The sequence below is a fragment of the Leptonychotes weddellii genome, chromosome 6 (assembly GCF_054177405.1).
Source record: "Leptonychotes weddellii isolate Sample4059 chromosome 6, ASM5417740v2, whole genome shotgun sequence".
In the NCBI taxonomy this organism is placed as follows: Eukaryota; Metazoa; Chordata; class Mammalia; order Carnivora; family Phocidae; genus Leptonychotes; species Leptonychotes weddellii.
Window position 1 is genome coordinate 135,086,880 of NC_138374.1, and position 20,946 is coordinate 135,107,825.

At 45.3% G+C, this 20,946-nt stretch overlaps 1 protein-coding gene across 2 annotated transcripts; it reads right to left on the reverse strand.

Moving 5' to 3' along the window:
• Nucleotides 1–494: 494 nt before the first annotated feature.
• Nucleotides 495–7,314, reverse strand: FCER1A (Fc epsilon receptor Ia). 2 transcript variants are annotated; one of them, XM_006741962.3, is made up of 5 exons: nt 6,752–7,309; nt 6,295–6,315; nt 4,985–5,248; nt 2,418–2,675; nt 502–1,000 (listed from the first exon to the last, which is right to left on the reverse strand). In XM_006741962.3, the coding sequence occupies exons 1-5, from the start codon at nt 6,804–6,806 to the stop codon at nt 804–806; spliced, it is 795 nt and encodes a 264-aa protein (XP_006742025.2). In that variant the 5' UTR covers nt 6,807–7,309; the 3' UTR covers nt 502–803. The 2 variants fall into 2 exon arrangements, with proteins under 2 accessions (XP_081681482.1, XP_006742025.2); XM_081825356.1 differs by lacking the exon at nt 6,295–6,315 and having other exon boundaries at nt 495–1,000; nt 6,752–7,314.
• Nucleotides 7,315–20,946: the final 13,632 nt, after the last annotated feature.

Genomic DNA, 20,946 nt, shown 5'->3' on the forward strand with positions numbered 1-20,946 from the left:
AGCTATAGATATTCTGGTATCTCATTGACTGTTGTGAACTCATGGTCAGCACGGACAATAGGTTGCCTCTCTTCCCTAATCCTTTCCCCGGGCCCCCGTATAACTGTCTCCATGGCCAAAGGTGGGGTGGGGGTGGGAAAGCAAAGGTTGCTTTGCCTGAGATCCCTGTTTTCAGAGCTGAGAGTTCTGGTGATTATTTGCTGGGATTTCTCCAAGATGCTTAGTTCAGTTGCTGTAAGAAGGTATTCAAGATACAAGTTTGAGAGATGTTAGAAGGAGAAACAATCACAGGGGAATCTTAGACTGAGCCTCAGCCCTCAGAGTCCTAGGGCCCAAGATTGCCCCAGATTCAGCAAAAGCTAGAAGCTCATAAATGGTACATTGAAGTGGGCATAAAAATGGTCAATCTCACCAGCATCCCCCCATGTCTTTGTAGTCCTAGTCCAGACTTAGAGTGGTTAAGAGAAGACATCTCTAGTCTAGAACTTCATGGTACCTGCCTCTAGAAACAAAAAAGAAAGTAGCAAGCCTCAAATACTCAGAAGCATCATGTTACCTGGTTTCATACCTCTTTTATTCAAATTGTACTCCTCTTTGACAGATGAATCTAGTCATTCTTTTATTTATTTAACTGACGTTCATTGAGAACTTACTATTACATGCTACTTAAACAGTTTGAGTTGTTTAATGAAGCAGTTCTCTAAAGCCTTGAGTGCAGACCTCCCTGTGTGCATTGGGAGCTGTGTTTGATGATGGAGAAGGGATTGCAGATGCCGGAAAGAAGTTGCTATTGCTAATGTTTCTTAAGCAGTGACATCAATTCTTTTTGGGGTCTGGCTTTTGCTCTTCCTGGTCCTCTTAGTCTCCAAGAGCAGTGTCAACTGCTGCTGGGTCAAGATAAACAGTCCTGTGTCCACAGCAAACAGAATCACCACCAACAATGGGATCAGAAATTGTAGGCAGGAGTATTTGCTTCGGTGACCATTCCAGTTGGACGAATCTAGATGCAACAAGAAACATAAGTCATATGAGGAATTGATGAATGAGGCTCAGGACTTCATCCTCCCTAAGAGAAGGACCTAGCACAGTCCTCTGTCTTCTAGCATGACATGGCATCCAGGACCAGAGAGCAACACCCATGGATTTAGGTTCCTCTGTCTATGCTTCCTGGAGCCCCGGGACTCCTGAGATCTCCCCCATAACCCCTGCCTACAGCTCCTCTAGCCAGTGTGCCCAAGGGGAAAGGTTGGAGGAAAGATGGCGCCTTTCTTGGAGCTCACAGGACCAGTGCCCACATATGATTTGGGGGTGGACAGGAGACAGGGCAGGGGTGGGGGTTACCACTGCCTCATTTCTGAATCATTCATCATTTACCACCTGCCTATTGGGTGAAACAAAGATACTGGTCTAGAGTTCTTCAAGCTGCCTTCCAATTCGCCTCTCTTGTGATTCTGTTATTCTGTTTGCAAGGTGCTGATTTTTGTGATTACCCTAGAATTATAGAGCCCCAGACTATTATAGCCAGAAACCCCCTTTCCCAGAGATTACCTAGACTGGCGGCTCTCAGCACCGGCTGCACATGACTGTTACCTGAAAGGGCTTTTAAAAATACTGATGCCCAGTCCTCCAAATCAGTTAAATCAGAACCTCAGGAGATGAGATGCAAACGTCAGTATTTTTAAACTTCCCCAAGTGGCATCTAGACCAAACCCTTTACTTTACAAATAAGGATACTAGAAGGCCAACGACAATTAAATAGCACTTAGGTCTCAGACTAGTTAACAGAAAATTGGCATTAAAGCTTTATTCTGGCTTCTGGTCTCGTGCTTTTTTAGACATTAGTATGAGCCAAATCTGCCAAGCAAAAAAATCTAATTTCCTTCTTGCAAGGCAGATATTCCAAAGGCTTCCTCTCTTCTCTGGAGTTAGGAAGGAGCATCTTTATCTTTGGCCCTGGAGGCAGCCTACCAGCCCAGCTCTCTTCATTAGCCTCTGTCTCCTCCTGACTTGGGCACCCAGCCCGTGGCCCATGGATCTCCTTCCCCAGCTCTCCTCCGCCAGCATGGCATCTTCAAGCTCCTCACAGCCTTTGTTCCTTTAACTTTGAAACTCCCTTTCAATTTGATAAATATAAGTGTTCTCCCCAGGAGCAACAGAGGACTTTGAGATCAAACCAAGAATTGTGATCCATCATGCTTGGGTAGCACTTAACAGGCTACACATCCATTTCCCAATATCGCATGTAGTCTTCATAGAAATCCCACAGTGTGAACAGGTATCACCCACAGGCCAGCAGACTCACAAGGTACCACTGCTGTCCACTGCTGTCCCCTGCTGCATGCTGCAGCCACTTCAGGCTGGGGGGTCACTCTCTCCCTTCCCCTGCCATGGGCACCCCTCTTGCTTTACCAACTCACCTTTTTTCACAATAATGTTGAGGGGGTCAGAGGTGTGATTTAGCCTCTGAATCCACCCTGTGCAGAAATAGCTGCCACTGTCCCTTATTGTGGCATTGGCAATGGGCATGTTGAAGTTATCATAGTAGTACTTCAGGGCTGTGCCATTCCTGTAGTAGGTCACCTTTGTGACCTTCATATTCCTCCAACTATGGCACCTGATGCGGAAGGACGCACCCTCCATCAGCACCTCGGCAGAGGCTTGAAGGAGCAGCCACTCTGAAGAGCATTCGTTAGGTTATGTAACAGCAAATGGATAGATAGACACAGAGAGAGACAAAAATAAAAGTGGTCATGCACAGAGCATGTGTCAAAAACCATGGTTTATCAAGAACCCATTTCTTGGCTCATAATGTCAGTAAAAAGGAAACACAAAATAATGCTTAGAGTCTGTCCTCTATATTGATAAATCCTCTCTCCTCCTGAAAAGTGAGTCGGGGGCCAGAAAACCACTCTGACATTTCTGCTGAGCCCGTCCATGGATGGCTTGAAAGCCAGTACTCCCTTCAGCTCCGTCGGCACAGTTCTGGTCACTAAAGCGGAATAAAACTATCCTGTCTGGGGAGTCCTCACCTAGGGGCAGGTCTGTTTTGTCTTCTTGCCTCTTAGGGGCTCCCTACTTCTACCATTAATCATAATTGGCTCCAAAACTTCCCCAGAACATGAATGCCAATTTTAATTATGTGTGCGTAGTTACTCACTTAATGTCCTCTTCCTCGTTTGGCTCCATACTTCAGGAGGCCAGGGGCCATGTCTGATCCTTACGTTATATCCCCAGTGCCCAACACCATTACCTCGGGGGTAGGTACTCAACAAATACTTGTTAACAATGATTCTGTAAAATGTAAGAGTCGGGTTCTCTGTGTAATGTCATTGTAAGAATTGAAACACACTCACTGAAGGAAAATTTTGGACAAAATTCTGGCTAGGTTGTGCAGGCACATTTTAGAGCAGTCCTGGAGGAGTTTTCTAGAATCTCTTCCAAGGAAATAACGCTACTTTACTTTGTATCTGGAATTTGAATATGGATGCTGCTACACCTCTTTTCACTCAAGAGGAAAATATAATTAAGGTATAAGCTTATACCTTAAATATATTTACATTAAAAAATATAAAGTAAACTATATCCGTGGCCTAACCATTTAAATGAAATCCTTCCTTTGTTCATCCGGCATTTCCTAACTAACCACATGGGCCTAAGCAAGCTGTGCTAATCGTTGGCAGTGGAAGAGTCACAAAGTTGAAGCAAACGTAAGATTTGTTCTTCAGTAAAAGTGAAGGTTGTGAGGGATCTACATGGATGTCTTTCAAAACCAAGAGTGCAACCTAATATCCAGATCGTGGTGCATAGAAATTGTTGAGCATATTTTTTTTTTTTAATTTTCCCGTGGCTTTTATTTGCGATTCATTAAAGAAAGTTATTACACTTGGTATTGTGACTTTAGTAACATGAATACAGTTTTTAACTGGATTGTAGGAAATAGGCAGTTTTGCAATTTCAGTTAATATATCACTTCCATGTATCATAAAACATACTAAGGAGCCAGGATGTGCCTTTTGAATGATATTTTTATAATCCACAATGCTGGGGAGATCTTAAAGGTATCTTAAAGGTAAAGATCTTAAAGATCTTTTATAATCCACAATGCTGGGGAGATCTTAAAGATCTTAAGTTCTTCAAGCCAAAGCAACCCAGAGCTAACTGTAGTATTTGACCCTCAACAAGCTACCTAACACTGATCCAGCAGGTCACATGGATTTACTTGCTACAGGGTTTCTAATCTCTTTGCTGAAACTTCTTTAGGTTAACTAGGCCTTTTTTTTTTTTTATGTTATGTTAGTCACCATACAATACATCATTAGTTTTTGATGTAGTGATCCACGATTCATTGTTTTCATATAACACCCAGGGCTCCACGCAGTACATGCCCTCCTTAATATCCATCACCGGGCTAACCCACCCCCCACCCCCCTCCCCTCTAGAACCCTTAGTTTATTTCTCAGAGTCCATAGGCTCTCATGGTTCATCGCTCCCTCCGATTTCCCCCCCTTCATTTTTCCCTTCCTTCTTCTAATGTCCTCCATGGAGGAGATTATGCTAAGTGAAATAAGTCAAGCAGAGAAGGTCAGTTATCATATGGTTTCACTTATTTGTGGAACATAAGGAATAGCATGGAGGACACTTGTTGAGCAAATTTTACAATCAGACCTTTTGATCCTATTTCAGATGTTCAGCTCTTTGCAACATTCACATATCCAACCTACCATTTGTACATATCATACACATCTGCCCCAAGCAGAAGAGAGATAAGGTGGAGTAGAGGGGGAGGTGGGGGATGGCCAGAACATAGAAAGAAGGCAAGGCTGGGCAGGAGTAAGGGTAGAAGGAGAGCAACGGGCAGGTCTTGACTGAGAGACCAGAGTCCCACCCCGGTGTGCTAACCCTGGAATAACTTGATCTCTCCCCATCTTTGGATGGGCCATTCCTCACATAGGGGGATCTATTTTTCTATAGTCCTGGAACTTACCTGCAAAGACACTTAGGTACACAGGTTCACTCGGTTCACTCGGGGTGGATCCATTGTTCTGACACCTGTATTCCCCACTGTCCTGGATTTGGGCTTTCACAATGTTCAAACGTGAAGATGTCTCTTCCAAGCTGATGTTGTTGTGGGTCCACACAGCGGAGTCGACTTCAAGGGAGTTGTTCTCATAACATATAAGAGTCACATTATCCTCTTTCAATATTCTATTCCATGGCGGGTTCAAGGACACCGTAGGTTTCGAGGTATCTTTGAGGAGATCAAATTGTAGAAAGAGACATAGATGGGGGGGGAGGGGGCAGAGAAAACTGTCCAGGCTCTAAAGTACAGACATGGCAATAGTCAGTCAACGGTCAGTCTACCCTTGGACTGCCACTAATAAGAAACTGTCCTGATTCCTAGGATTACAGAAGGAAGAAACAGTACTGTGGCTCTAGGGAGCTCCCAACCTAGGGGGAAAGACAGGACACGAGTGTGGGATATTAAAAAAATAAACAAGCCAGTGAGGACTGTAGCCTCTGGTAAGGCAGAGGCAATGTCCGTCCTGTTTAGCCCTAGCTCAGCACGATGGTTGGTACATAATAACGTGTTCATTAAATATTTACTGAGTGGATGAATGTGTGACTAATGGATGAATAAATGTGTTGGACTAGATGAAACAGTCTTTCCCAGCTCTAAATTTTTATGACTATTTAACTGTGAGTCCATATGGAGTGAAAAATTCATGTCAGTTCTGGAAGGAAGTGAAAAGCGCCGAGAGAATCAGCCTTAATAGGTTTTCAGGAACAAAAGAAATGTGGTACAAATTTGACCAAAGCCTAAGAAGTGGCAGGTGGTGATGAGGAAGGGTGCAGAAACAGAGCTAGACTTGGACCCAAGGGGCTTGTGTTAGAAGCTGGCCCTTGGCTAGCTGTGAGACCTCCAGCAAGGCACTTAATTAGACAAAGGCCTCAACTACAAAATGGTGACAGTGCTAAGGTGGTGATGACGTAGGAACCAAAAGAGGTTGTGTGGTGGTGCCTGGGGGGCACTTGGATGTTTAGATGTTCCACAGACATGGTTGTTGCAAAAAAAGAGGTGGGGTGTCTCAAGAGAATGAGCTGGTTCTTTTAAAGCTGTTGAATGGGGGAAAGAAGGAAGACGGGCAGCGTGGAAGTGGGGCTCATGTTGGACAGGGAGCGGCGATGCCTAACCATTAGAAAGCAGAGGAGATGGGGTGAAGGGAAACAGTGAGGGGGGGGAGCTGTACCCAGCCATGTTGAGGCTGACAGAGCAAGGACAGAGGACTCACTCACCTGCTGACATGCCATCTAGAGCTGCAAAAGTTCAGAAGAGAAAAGTTAGTGGCTACGCCCAGGCTTCTAGGACTCCTAAGGACAGAGATATGGGTATAGTGACGAGGTCTACATCCATGGAGTTTTAAAGGCCAAGCAACTGCTAAGGAACCTGACCCTTGGAGAGAAGGAACTTCTCTCTTTCCTCTGTCCTCCTTCCCTTGCCCTCTGGGAGATGCCAGAGTGATTGCAAGGACAGGTTTTCAGCCTTGCTCCCCCTTAAGTCTTGCTCAGCCTGATTTGCTCTGCTCTGCTCTCCAGCTTGTGTCCAGAATCCCTGGGAGATGCCCCATGGTTTGCATGTGGCTTAGAAAAAGTCACCATGAAAACTGTCACTATTCCTACCCCAGCTGCTCCCCAGATCCATCTTGGTCCCTCTGGGGTGGGACCTGTGGGGTATCACTGAACGTCTACTTACAGAAGAGCAGCAATGTCATCCACAGCAGAGCAGGGCCTCCCTTGGGAATAGGCATCTCCTCCGTGGCTCCCAAGTGCCAACTGGACTAGAGACTTGAAGCCTTAAAATAAACTTGAAGCCAAAAAGGAGAAGGAAATGTTTTCTGTATAATTATCTGGTTAACTCATCAGCTGCACCTCGGTTTGCCTTCTCTGGTGATAACAGAGTGGTGCCTAATTGGACAATTTCACATTTACCTGCTAGTGCCCTCCTGTGCCAGGCCAGCAAGTGCTGAAATTCGGTTGTGGTTCTCCAGAGCTGCCATCCCTCTTGTTACCTAATTTCCTGCTGGTCCACGAGCCCACTGATCCACATGTTTTCATCTTATTCCCTGAGGATCCATTATCTGAGCAGCCAAACTGGGGATATTTTCAGACTCCTTCTCTTCCACTGGGTCTTGATGGAGCTCCCAACAGGATGACAGGTGTTAGACCATAACTTACAGGGACCTGGGTCTATTCTATAATTTATTTCCTTTCCCAGCTTTTATCCGTTTTTATGTTTCTAATCTTCCGGCATGGCCGCCCTTCCTCCTTTAAACCCACACCTGTTCTGTTCCCCCCAGAACCCCTTTGACTAGTTATTCCATATTTTAGCTCTAGGCCGGAGCTGGTCACCTGCCCCCCGGATTTGGTACCGAGATGATATCTCCACAAATATCTGTAGTCATTACCATCCACGAGGCTTTTATCACAGGCAGTATTTATTCTATTTGGTCCTTGCCAAAACTCTGAAGTAGGCAGGGCAGTATGAGGTAAGCAAGGCCCCATTCTGTCTCACCATGCTTTTCCTCACAGACTGCGGGAGTAGGTCTACTGAATCGAACATAAAGTTCCTCCGCAGGAAGACCTAACCAAAACTTCCAGCCTCTGTGGCATTAGAGAACTTGGGGCTACAAAGATTCATAAATAGAGAGTTCCAGATAAGAAAGACTGGTGACTGGTTATAGGCCACTCAATGGTTTAGGGACAGGTCTTTAAAGAGAGCAGCAAGTTATTTTGAAAAAAGCAAGTTGTTTGTATTTAAAGATCTGAATTCAAATACTCCCAGCATTTATATCATTCGGTTTACCTGTAACATAGGGACAATAATGGCATCGAGATCACGGCTTTAGCATGAGATGTAAGAAGTTAATAAACACGTAAAGTGCATTGCACAGCGTCTGGTATGTAGAAGAGGCTCAATGAATATATCTTTCCCTCCTTTATTACCAGTGCTTATTAAAGACTCTTAGGAGATTCATGCATTTCAACTGGGTTAAGGCAGTCAGTCATCTACTTTCCTGTGATAACCAGTATAGTTTTCGTAAGCAATCTCACTCATCTCCGTTATCATGATAAGAGAGCCTGATATGGAAGAATTAACATAGAAGTCGTTCGATGGGGGTGGGGAGCAGGAGAAAGAAGTGGGGTAGATGCGGTTTTCAGGGTGCTGTTGGAAGGTAATGGTTGAAGAGCAAGATCCTGAAAGAGAGAGCTGTACTTCACCACTTCGTTGAGACTTTGTCCAGGGCACTTATGGGATATTCCTTTCTCCCAGGACAGTGATTCTACAATGACACTGTCCTTCAGAGACAAACACCTTCCCAGGACTCACATGGTCTCTTTGAAAGCTTCCTCCTAAGACTCCACTGTTGTCCAAACACCTCCTACTTGAATGGGAGGTAGAGTGGGGCCTATTGAGAGGTCCTGTCTCCTAGGGGGGTGAGAGTACAGGCTTTGAGGTGAGAGAGACCACTTTCATTTGCTGCACCATCCCAAAGCTGTTGCTTCAGTGTCTGCCCTTGAAATGGAGGTAGTGTTTTGGCAGTGGTGAGGGCCAAGATTTCGTGGATTCAACAAAAGCAGTTCATTAAAGCTCAAAAAACAAAACAAACCACCCTGTGCATCCATCCCTAAAACAAAACCAAAAATGACTACAAAACCAGCAGTGCCAACATCAGGAAGAAGAAATCATCCCCACGGGACACAACCACAGGTACCGAGAGGAATGAATCGGCACCCTGGACTAACGGGTTGATGTGCCGGTTGAGTCCCATACATCCTTTATCTTATACAAAAACCAAGTCCTCTGAATTTTACATGCACTCTCCGGGTGGAGCGTGCTGTTCATTTGGTGTATCCTGCCTGTCCATATCAACAAGTGTCTCCCTGAGGCCAGGAGACTGGGTCTTAATCTCACCTCTTCCCACAAGCTTTACAATTGGGGTATTCCTAAATAGAGCATCTCTATCCCAAATTCTGACCTATTGTTGGTTCTTGGAAACCTTAATTTGTATTTCACGCTATAGCAGTGGAGAAGGGAAACCCAAATGGCTGTCCTCAAACTACACGGCCTGGGAGCTGTGGTTTGTCTCTGCAGCTGGATACAGAAGGAAAGGCTTTGGATGGGAGCTTTCATGATTTGGGACATGCTGGCAGAGGAGGGGTCAGCCCATAGGGTCTCGGGGCCTGGGTACCCTTCTCCGAAATTGAAAACAGACAGAAGGGCCAATTTACTGGCTTCTTCCTCTCTGTGTTCTCCAGCACAAGGCAAGGTCCCTATGAAACTGGATGTGAAAAGATGAGAGAGCCAAGTAGCTGTCTGCTTGTGGTGTGGATGCACCTGATGATCACCCCTAAGGACTAGGTACAGGGCTGAGTATGAAACAACTAATCTGTTTTGGTCCCACCAACTTCATGTGGTTAAAGAACGAGGAAGTTAAAACACAAGGAAGTTGGGTGACTTGTCCAGGCACGCACCTGCTAAGTGGAGGTATTAAAATTTGAAACTATGTGGTCTTGCTAACGAGCCTGTGCTCACGACCACTTCCATATAATGCCCATCCAGACCATCTACACAGTGTGCTCACAGTGCACCTGGATTCCGAGGCCCCGTGGAAAGACTGCATGCATTCCTAGGGATCTGTAGCCCACAGATGGAAAATCACCGGTCTAGGTTCACCTCCTCTTCTATCCACAGTTTCTTTTCTTGGGTTCACAAGATGGCATCTCAACCCATAGCCACACAGTGCTGTTAGCACGGTTGCATATTCATTATGTATAGTTCATAGATGTGGCTAAAGAGAAGAGAGAGAGATTCTTGCCTTTTAATCCAGATTCTTAAGGTCCAGGAGGTCATCAGCTCTTTCTGCCACCGGGACGGGAATCTGTCTGCTTAACAGCGGGTGCTGTCTGCCTCCTGGATTTTCACAATCAAGGCAGTGGTTTTACTACTTGTTTTATTCTTGTCTTGACATGAGCAGTTGCCTGCTTTGGGTGGATCCAAAAGAAACAAATGGAAACTCCCAGGGCTCCCAAAGTAGATCCCACTGACAAGGAGATGGGGACAGGGGTTATGGAAGCAACAACTTTGGGTATGGATAGAGATTCTTCCCCCTGAGAAAAGAAAAATGAAACTTCAGGATAGAATCCCAAAGATGGTCTTTTCCTTCCATCTTTAGAGACTTACTTCTTTCTAACACGGAAGGGACAATCAGTGGGGTTTTTCACAGAAATGATTTGAATGGAGACCAGACACAAAATATATTTCTAGTACCTGATTTTTAATAAAACATACTATTGCTCAAACTTAAAGGTGACCATAGTATTTGGATTTTATATAGTGGTATAACAAGAGCTAATATCTGTTTATAGGTGAGTCCTACCGGATATCCAATCAAAGGTTGCCAGTGGCCAAAGGGCCTGGGTCAGGCACAGTGTCATAAAAGTGCAGTAGACTGGGGAAAAGATTTCCTAACTAGTCTTACAATTCTTGGGTGTCCCCTAAAACTGTAAATTACAGAGAAAGTCCTTGAATAGGTCTCCCAACATCCCTCAGGGCTGGACCACTGACTGAGCTTGATGGGCAACCATGGGCATCTGGGGTATTACGCTGCCTGTCTTTGAGATGCGTAACCCGCCACTCACTTTCCAGATGAGGTGTCTTTGTGGCACCTTGCAGTTAGGGAGCAGTCTGGGCCACGAGGTGTGCTCAAGCAAACTGATGAGGAGCTTTGCTTGTAAATGCTGTGTTCCAGCCCAGAGACCTGGAGGACCTCACACTTGCCTTCCTGCCTTCCAGCAGACACAGATCAGTTGAGGTGAGCTGACTTTTCCTTCAGAATGGGGAGAACAGAATTATAAGGAAGAGTCTCAGAGGGAACAGTGATGGTAAAAAAAAAAACAAAGTTTTATAAAATGTTAGACCATTGCATTAAATTTTAAAACCTAAAGGATAAAACTAAGTTATTGTCCATGCATATTTCACAGAGATTAAGTGTAACACTGATTACAAGTCCATGCTCTGCACAGGCTGGGGACTGTCATTCTCAGCTCAGATCACTCATGATGTGTGTGGCTCCTGGTAAATTCCTCGGTGTCTCTGTGCCTCAGCCCCATCTCAGCAAAACGGATCTGGGGATAGTACCTGTTGTTGTTATTAGATGAGTTGATGTAGTGAAAGGTTTAGAGAGGCTGGCAGACAGTAAAGCCGTGTATGTGACTTACTGTGTCATTATTTTGTAAGGAGCCTTTGGACTTGAGAGCAGCAGGGACAGATCCTCCTGCGCGTCCTTGGGAAAAAGTTGGAAAGACCACTGGTGGACCCCGGGGGCACACCTGGTCGGATGATGCAGCCTGCACACACAGGCCAGGAGGGCCGGGGGAACAGACAGCCGCTCACTCTCAGAGCGGGCTGCGGGGCTCGGGGGAGTTGCTCTCTGGGGGCCCGGGGTGGTTCCCAGGCATGCTTTGAGACAGAAAAACCCATCTTGTAGTCAGCCCTCCAGCCAAATGTAGTGTAGGCCAGTTTATTTTATGCTTCCTCACAGAATTACACCGTTAAAAAATGGAAACAGCCTTCTCTGAAAGGAATCCCTTTAGGCTGTTAGCAGATAAGGACAAGAGGTCTTAGCTCAGCCAAGGACATTTGCATTTTAATAGGTAACTTTTGAAGCCCTAATCCTTCAGGACCTGGCTAAACAGCCCTGTGACCAATGTGTTTCTGAGGGTGAGGATGGGCATGAGTGGGGGGGTTGAAAAATGAGGACAGAGGGAATCATCTGAACCTCTCAGATCATATTCCCTGAATGTCATCCCTGCCGAAGGCCATCAGGAAATATGAGAGAGAGAGCGTGCGCGTGCGTGTGTGTGTGTGGGGGGGGGGGCTGCAGGAGTGGAAGGGGGTTGTGTATTGCTTGTTGCAGCGATGGGCATGCAGCATGCATATTTAGCGTTTAGTGGGCACCGAACACCCCGCAATACTGGGGACAGCCTTACCTCAGAAAGAATCGTCCTGCTTCTGCACAACCTTTGAATGTCCAGCCAGATGTTTTATCATTGTTTGAGTCTTGAATCTGACTGACTAATAAATGCAAAGAATTTTTACATTTCTTCCTATATGCTGGATGTTCTAGGGAAAAAAAACCCATGTAATGCCCATGTAAAGATTTTTCTTTGCTCTTCCTGGAACAACATCCTTGAGTGGCTCACTGTTGGACCAACTCAGAACCCCAGCAGGTGCACACTTCCTCATCTTTGCACTGGTGCCTCGCCCTCCCCTCGGGCTGTGCGCGTAGCCAGCACACGCATCGTGGATATGTTTTCTTATCATAAAGTTATTTCCCTTTATTTCTTATTTATGTTAAGACTTTATGTGTGTAGGAGAGGTGGATCCAGAACTCCCACAGTTTGGGCCCTCTTTAAAAAATTGAATAGAAAATTATGAATATAGGGGCTCCTGGGTGGCTCAGCTGGTTAAGCGTCTGCCTTCAGCTCAGGTCATGATCCCAGGGATTGAGCCCCGCATCGGAGGCTCCCTGCTGAGCAGGGAGTCTGCTTCTCCCTTTGCCTCTGCCTCTGCCCCCTGCTTGTGTTCTCTCTCTTTCTCGCTCGCTCTCTATCAAATAAAGAAAGAAAGAAAGAAAAGAAAATTATGAATACAGTATTAGGTATTAGAATGACTATTTAGAACAAGAAATTATATCCCAATAAGGTATGAAATATATAAAAGCCGAAAAATGACACACACATTATAAAAATCCAGGAAAAATAACAATTCGCTGCTAGGCACTGCACTCTTACACTTTTCTTTTCCTATGTATCTTTATTAAGTACTCTTTGATCCTCTTCATCAGACAGTGATACTGTATTATCATTTTTTTTTTAACTTATTTGACAGAAAGAGAGCAAGCACAAGCAGGCGGGGAGAGGCAGAGGGAGAAGGAGAAGCAGGCTCCCCGCACAGCAGGGAGCCCAATGCGGGGCTCGATCCCAGGACCCTGAGATCATGACCCCAGCCGAAGGCAGATGCCCAACTGACTAAGCCACCCAGGTACCCCTCGTATTATCACTTTTAATAGAGAAACTAGAAATACAACTCATTCTTTCCCCTAGCATTGCTGATCAGTATTTTTTTCTATTATTGATACTTGGGGTACATAGAAAATGCAGTTTCTATGAAACATGCTCACTGTTTTATTTCCATGAACAAGAAGACAAAAGCATCATGGTGTGTTTACAATTCTGTATTTCACATTACTGAGAATATTCCTGAAGGGCGAGAACTTCCTTCCATTTTCACTAGACACAGAAATGAACCAAATCCTCTGCTTACAATTTTACACACATCTGACACTCGGGAAATAGTTTTGACAAGATTACCTTCTGACTCCAGATATTTCAACCTCGGTTTTCCTTCGCTGCCCACAAATTTCCAGCGCCGAGTCCTGGAGGATGCGGTCACGCTGCAGCCTGACCACTAGCCTGACCACTAGCCCTCTACCTTTGTGTCCCAAAGCCAAGACAGTTGGCTCTTCGGTGGAGTTTTCCTGGAGGCCATTCCTACCATGATGGCTCGAAGTGCCTCGCCGTGTCTTACCCTACCTGGAAGGAACTGCAAACTCCATGCATCTCTTACACTAAACCAGGACAGAATACCCTCAACCCACGTCCTCCTTAGCTGGATCCCAGAACCTTCCTGAAGCTACCCTCATGTGCCAGTAGGGAAGGAAATCTCATCCAAATGTGGCTAAAATATCTGACTTCTGTAAATTTTACAAAAGCATATGACCTCCTTCAGAACCTTGGAGGGGCCAACACCAGTGAGGGGTCATAAAGGTTAACTTTCTATAGCCCCCCGACTCCACCTCTGCTAGGTGAGTCCATGATCTGTGCATTCTTATCAAGAGAGCAAGGAGAGTGTGACCAAATATATACTGCAAGATGGGGTCTGATCGGATTGAAAAGCACTGGTCTGGGTTTTGAAGAAACGAGGAAGGCCAGACAAAGGTGAGATAGGTGCTTTAAACTGGGCAGTTTCTAGAGAAATTGTCCTTTCCTTCAAAACAGGCAAGATTTTCACAGAGGTTCAAGAAAACAGTGGAGGACTTTGGGTCAGACCTCCAGTGTCAGACCCAAAACTAGAATGTCTGGTCTGACAAGGGATGTGAACAGTGGACTGAATATTGGAAAGAGATTCAGTGTCAGAACATTCAGGATGGGGCGCTTGGGTGGCTCAGTCAGTGAAGCGTCTGCCTTCGGCTCATGTCATGACCCCAGGGTCCTCGGATCGAGTCCCGCTTCGGGCTCCCTGCTCAGCGGGGAGTCACTTCTCCCTCTCCCTCTGCCACTCCTCCTGCTTGTGCTCTCTCTCTCTCTGTCAAATGAACAAATAAAATCTTTAAAAAAAAAAAAGAAAGAAAGAAAATTCAGGATGTTTTGGTGACTGTCCCTACTGGCCAGTGTTTCTCATAGGATTGCTCAAGGATCTGCAAGTTTTTTAAATGAAAAATACATACATTTTCCACTGGTGATAATCTAAACAAATAAAATATGTTATGGATCATTCAGATGACCATTCTGTGACTAAAATTGCCACTTCATTTCAGTGCCGACATTTGCATTGTTGTTTACAATTTACAACTGCATCCAGTGACTATCAAATTAAGTCATTTTGGGGCGCCTGGGTGGCTCAGATGGTTAAAGCGTCTGCCTTCGGCTCAGGTCATGATCCCAGCGTCCTGGGATCGAGTCCCGCATCGGGCTCCCTGCTCCTTGGGAGCCTGCTTCTCCCTCTGCCTCTCTCTCTCTCTCTGTCTCTCATGAATAAATAAATAAAATCTTTAAAAAAAAAATCATTAAAATTAAGTCATTTTGCAGCCACGAAAGTGGGTTCAAAAAGAGAAAGGTGGAGCGAAGATTCCTGTGGCACAGGACGTACCACAGAACAGGCTGCTGCAAACACAGCCACCGTCTGTTTGGTTTGGTTTGGTTAAATTGAACTATAATTAACATACAACATCCTATTAGTGTCAGTGTCCGTCAGAGTGATTTGACATTTTTATACATTACAAAATGAGCCCCACAACAAGTCTAGTTTAGTTACCTGTCACCATGCAAAGTTATTGCAGTCTTATTGACACTATTCCCTGTGCTGTGTACATTACATCCCTGTGACTTGTTTATTTTATAGCTGGTGGTTTGTACTTCTTAATCCCCTTCAGCTATGTCACCCCTTTGGTGACCACCAGTTTGTTTCCTGCATCTATGAGTCTGTTTCATTGTTTAAAGATTTTACTTACTTGAGAGAGAGAGCGCATGAGCAGGGAGAGGGGCAGAGGGAGAAGCAGACTCCCCGCTGAGCAGGGAGCCCGATGTGGGGTTCGATCCCAGGACCCCCAGATCGTGACCTGAGCCGAAGGCAGACGCTTAACCGACGGAGCCCCCCAGGCACCCCTATGAGTCTGTTTCTATCACAGCTCATGCCATAGTCATGTTGCATGAAGAAAATCCTCTCCACGTGACCTATGGGGCAACAGTTAATTAGAAGGTAAATATAATCATAAATAAGAAATAAATAATTTTTATATTCTCAATTACTAAATTAGATATACCAATTTACAATATATTTTAATAATGTCAAAATGTTCATCTTTAAGAGAAAAAGAGAACTATGTCTAATTATCAAGGGCTACCTCCTTGAAGTCAGATTTTGAACATAGATTGCTGGTAGAGTTTTGGTTAATTATATGCCCTAATTTTCCAGAGTGAACAAAGTCTTGCAGTCTATTAATATCATTTTGCACAACATACTTTTCCAAACAGGCAATCCCTGAATCTGAATTATTATACTCAGATATGGGAATGACTTAAATAGAGATACAGAACTGATACTTGACCATTCTACCATGAAACCCAACACACTCAGAATTTTGTTTTAGCACAAAAACATCATTCATCATATGTATTCATTTCTTTATTTGTTCAATGAACATTCATGTGCTAAGCATTCTGTAATGTGATGGTAATATGAACAAGAACTAGAAGGACCAGATTTCTTCCCTCGTGGAGTGAAACCTCCATTGGAAAAGATAGACGTTAAATGTAAACAAATAAAATAGGAACAGCTTGTAATTAAGGTTTGTAAAAAGTAAATAACGTTGCTATACAGAATCACAAGGGTAATTTAGCTTAGATAGGATGGTTAAGGAAGGACTTTCAACAAAAATGAGTTAGAGCGGGGTGCCTGGGTGGCTCAGTCGTTAAGCGTCTGCCTTCGGCTCAGGTCATGATCCCAGGGTCCTGGGATCAAGCCCCACATCAGGCTCCCTGCTCCGTGGGAAGCCTGCTTCTCCCTCTCCCACTCCCCCTGCTTGTGTTCCCTCTCTCGCTGTGTCTCTCTCTGTCAAATAAATAAATAAAAATCTTAAAAAAAAAAAAAATGAGAGCATGAGATAGAATGGACCAAGCTAAAAGCTAGGGCAAGACTATTTCAAGCAATAGGAAGTTCAGAGTCCCCCAAACAAGAAGGAATTTAGAGAATTCCAGGAATTAAGAGAAGACAGGTAGGATGGAAGCATAGTAGTGATTAAGGGGACAGAGGCAAAAAATGAGATTAGATGTGTATCTAGCAGCTGAGCAGCGGCGGGAGCCTGGTGCAACATGGGGAAGCGTCAGGACTTTATTTGAAGGGTAATAAAAAACCATCAATCAAACTGAGCAATGGGACACACACACACACACACACAGAGGCATTTGTGTGTATTCACCTTTAAATGGTTTGATGGCTCTTCATCAAATACAGGTATGCACACATCCATATACACACGTATTTGCACACACACATGCATGCACCCATTGCAGCTGTGTGTGATAAAGATTTTCTGAGTGGCATTTGGGAAATGGGGAGGAGACAATAAAACACGGTGACAGATTGGCCTGGGGAGGTAGCAGTGCAGGTGAAGACAAGTGGATGGGGTGGGAGTGGTATTAACAGGACTCGCTGACAGATTGGAATGTGAGGGAAGCATAAAATAAGATTCCCAAGTTTCTGACTTTAATCACTAGGTAGGTGATGATGCCATTCATTACATGGTGAAGACTGAGGGAATGCCAGATGTAGGGAGGAAAATCAAGTGTTCCAGTTTGGAGATGCTTTAGTTTGAAGGGTTTTTGTGATATCTGATGTGTTCATGCCAAACAGGCAGTTATAAGAGTCAGGAGACCAGAAGAAATGTCTGGACCAAAGACATAAGGTTGAAAATTATTGGCCTACGTTTAAAGCCAGTGGAGCAAGATGAGATCAGCCAAGGAGAGAGAAAGAGCTGCTGGAGAAAGATATTTGTCCCAGGAATGAGTCGTGAGAAATTTTGATATTTAGAGGATGGGTAGAAGGGAAAGACCCAGAAAGAGACCAGAGGAAATGACCAGTAAGGTGGGAAGAATCTCAGAGAATGTACCACTAAAGCTGAGGAGAGAGTGCCATTCTAGAGGAAATGGTTGCTTGTATTGAATTTTGTGGAGGGGTGAAGATAAGAGAATAAAGTTTTTCTTTGGATCTAACGATATGGAAATTTCTGGAACCTTATCAATGGCAATTTGGGGGGACTGGTAGGTATGGAAGCCAGGCTGAAGTGGGTTGGAAAGGGAATAGGATGTGAGGAAGTACAATGAGCATGCCGGTCTGAGTTTTGCTGTGGGATGACGATAAGGGAAGATGCGGGGTCAAGAGAGGGTTTGTATTTTATGGGAGGTGCCAGGTCTTATTTGCTAGCAGATGGGAATAATCCAGTAAGCAGAGACACACAATGAGGGAAGGCAGAGGCAGGTAGTGGAAAGAGTGAAGTCTTTGAGTCACAAAAAGGGAGAAATGGCTTTCATTCAATTCAGTTAAGAGTTCATGAACATAACAAGGGTGCTTCTGCTATAACATCATATGTGTTTATTTTAAAAAGTCCTTGCATTCTGCAAAAACACACACTAAAAATAACAAGGATTTTGGGAAAAAATATTGTGGCAGATCATGCAAAACCAGAGCACTAATACAAACATTAGCATTTCTGCTAAATAAATTAAATGGTTAAAAAAAGTTAACTCTCTAGTAAGTGAATAAAATCAATAGTAGACATAGGACTTGATCGTCTTCAAAGGTAAAGGACAGTGGATGGAAGGAGATGACAAGGTGAAAATGCACAGAAGCCGGAGAAAACCAGGCAGTGAGCACTCTCCAGACAGACGTATGGTGACACTAAGCTGTGGAGAACACCTGCTCCTTGTGTGGGTGCTCGGGCCCTGGCCGTCACAACTGCGCCAGTAAGGTCTGGGTCCAGCCGCCCTTCCTTGGCAGTAAACATTCACATGCTGGGGAAAATCTTGTGGCCACTAGCTTCCACATCATATTGACATTATTCCTGGGTTTACCCATAGTAGGTGGCGCATTTGCATTTCAGAAACGTGCTGCGTCGCATAAACTCTAGTGCGTTTCTCACTGAGCAGCTGCTGTGTGCACAGCAGTGGACAGAGGACTGTGTAGGGTACAGAGGTGCAAGAAGGGGAGTTTCCCCTAACCATATCTGACTTTGTCAAAATCTTGATTTCCATAGTCAGAAATAATAAAGGGGAGATTGGAATGTGTTCCAAGAGAAATAATAAACATGGAATCGCAACAGTGATACACATTTATCAAGCACTTACTCTAAGTCATATTGCTTTATCCCATTGAACACTCACAGGAACCCTATGGAATGGTCCTAGTAGCATCCTTGTTTTTCACGAAATAGGGAGGTCATACAAACAGTGAACAGCAGAGCCAGGATTTGACACTCAGGTCTGAATAGCTAGGTTCTTAAATATGAGGAGAGAAGGCATTCGGCATGCTGTCCCTGTACTTTTCCCACAACATTTGGGATTATTGAGTCATTCCCTCCACCTCCAATAAGTTGAGAACTCACGGCCATCTTTTGCCTTACGCTTTATGAAACACAGTTCTGGAAGAGCTCCTGCAGCTGGTGGAGCTGCAGGAAGAGTCTGGAAAGAAGTGATTGGACCTGACATAGTGGGTGCTGGGAGTTAGCCTGCATTGTCACCATTTCGTGTGGCAAGACCGAGCCTCTGTCCCACGGAGTAGACAGGCAAAACAGAGGGTGATAGGGGCTTCCGCCGTCTTGCCTCTCCCCCCAAAGGGCGACTCTTTAGGTGAGGGGACTCCAGTAACATCAGGCTGTGGAGGGGACTGCTTGCATTGGCAGCCAAGTAGGTGGGGCCTCGGATGGGCAGGCTGGAGCAGGCGGACGGTGGGACCTACGTTGCTCTGAAAAGCCCCCCTAGGCCCCCCTCTGAGAGCGCCTACATTTGGATACCTGACAGAGGGAAAAGAACAGTCAGTAATGTTGAAGAAATGGAGACAACTAACAAAAGGAGGACCTTACCACAACCGTACCTCCTCTAATGAGGTGGCAGTCACGTGCAGGCATGGCACTTACACCCAAGCCCGGAGCGACCGCGCCTGCGCTGTGGGCGACCCCGCCTCATTCTGCGCCCCCTCTCTCCTCCCCCCCAACAACGAGGGGCTCATGCTGGGAAAGAAAGGGGCGCAGGGGCGTGGTCGCCACCCTTCACCTCCCAACACTGATGGAGCCATTGCCACTACGAACCCTGTTCTGGGCTCGGGGGCAGCTGGAGGAGCAGGGGGTGAGGGAACCCGGAGAGAATTTCACATCGAATATGAAGTTAAAATTTGAAGACTCAGGATTGTGTTTAATAGCTCCAGTTAGGCGGTTTTAGTAACACAAAGTGATGAAAAGGTCGCGAAGGTGGTCGAAGGCGTCATTGGGGAGCATGCTGCCCAACAAGAATGGAGCCACAGTAATGGTTTCGGGGGAAAGTAGCGATTTCATGTGTATACCCCGCAAGTTGAGACTCCTTTCAACACAGCTGTGTCTCTGAAATGGAAAGGTTGGACCGCACGAGCCGTAAGGTCCTCTGCAGGTCTAGCATCCAAACATTTGCCGGCAACTGGGATTGGAGCAGTTCAGGCAGCTCCATTAGGTGGACGGTGTGGCCCTGTGGTGGTTCCCAAAGAACAGTGGTTCCTGCAGCCTGGCTGATGAGTCCTTGCTTCTCCTCTCCGGTCTGCCAGATGACAGTTCGGGAGTTGTCATGCCCTCGCCTTCTGTGATCCTGGCTCACATGGGTGGAAGTGAAAAGAGGAAGCGGGAGGTGGCGATAGATTTGAAAGCGGAAGTCAGTGGAGAACGGGAGTTGAAAGCAGAATACGGGAAGGATGGTAGGATTGAGGATAACCATGGGGCGTCTGTTAGAAGTGACTTGGGAGACAGATGGGATCTTCAGGTTCCTAATCCGTTTTTATCCTCAGTCCCAAAGTAGGGAAAAACATCATAAAACTTTAAATTAGGTAAAGGACCTTAAAGATGATCAATTTAAACTCCTTGTGTTAGGGAGTGAGAAGCCCGAGCCGCAGAGCATGCTTTGTGCAGGTTTTCTAAACCATTCATTGGTAGCCAACGCAGAACTAAATTATGAGGTTCCATTTGCTTCTTTGTTCGTTTGTTTGAACTGAAGATTCAGGCTGAGCAAAGGCTGAAAGAACCAGTGCTCCTAAGAGGGACTATGCTACTCCAGTGTGGGGAGAAAGATCCTGAAGAAATGAGAAAATAAAAGAGCTAAAACATACCATATGTAATAACAAGATGGAGAATTAAGTCAGAGTGATGTGATAAAGCATGAGTGGGTGTCTCATTCATGTATTTAGGTTCATCACGTCCTGAAATGATAACAGGGCAGTTGACGCTCTCAATCCCAAGTTCAGTGAGTCACCACATTCAGTGACACTCACCATCCACTCCGCAGGTGCATACCATTGGCTACATGACTGCAGCC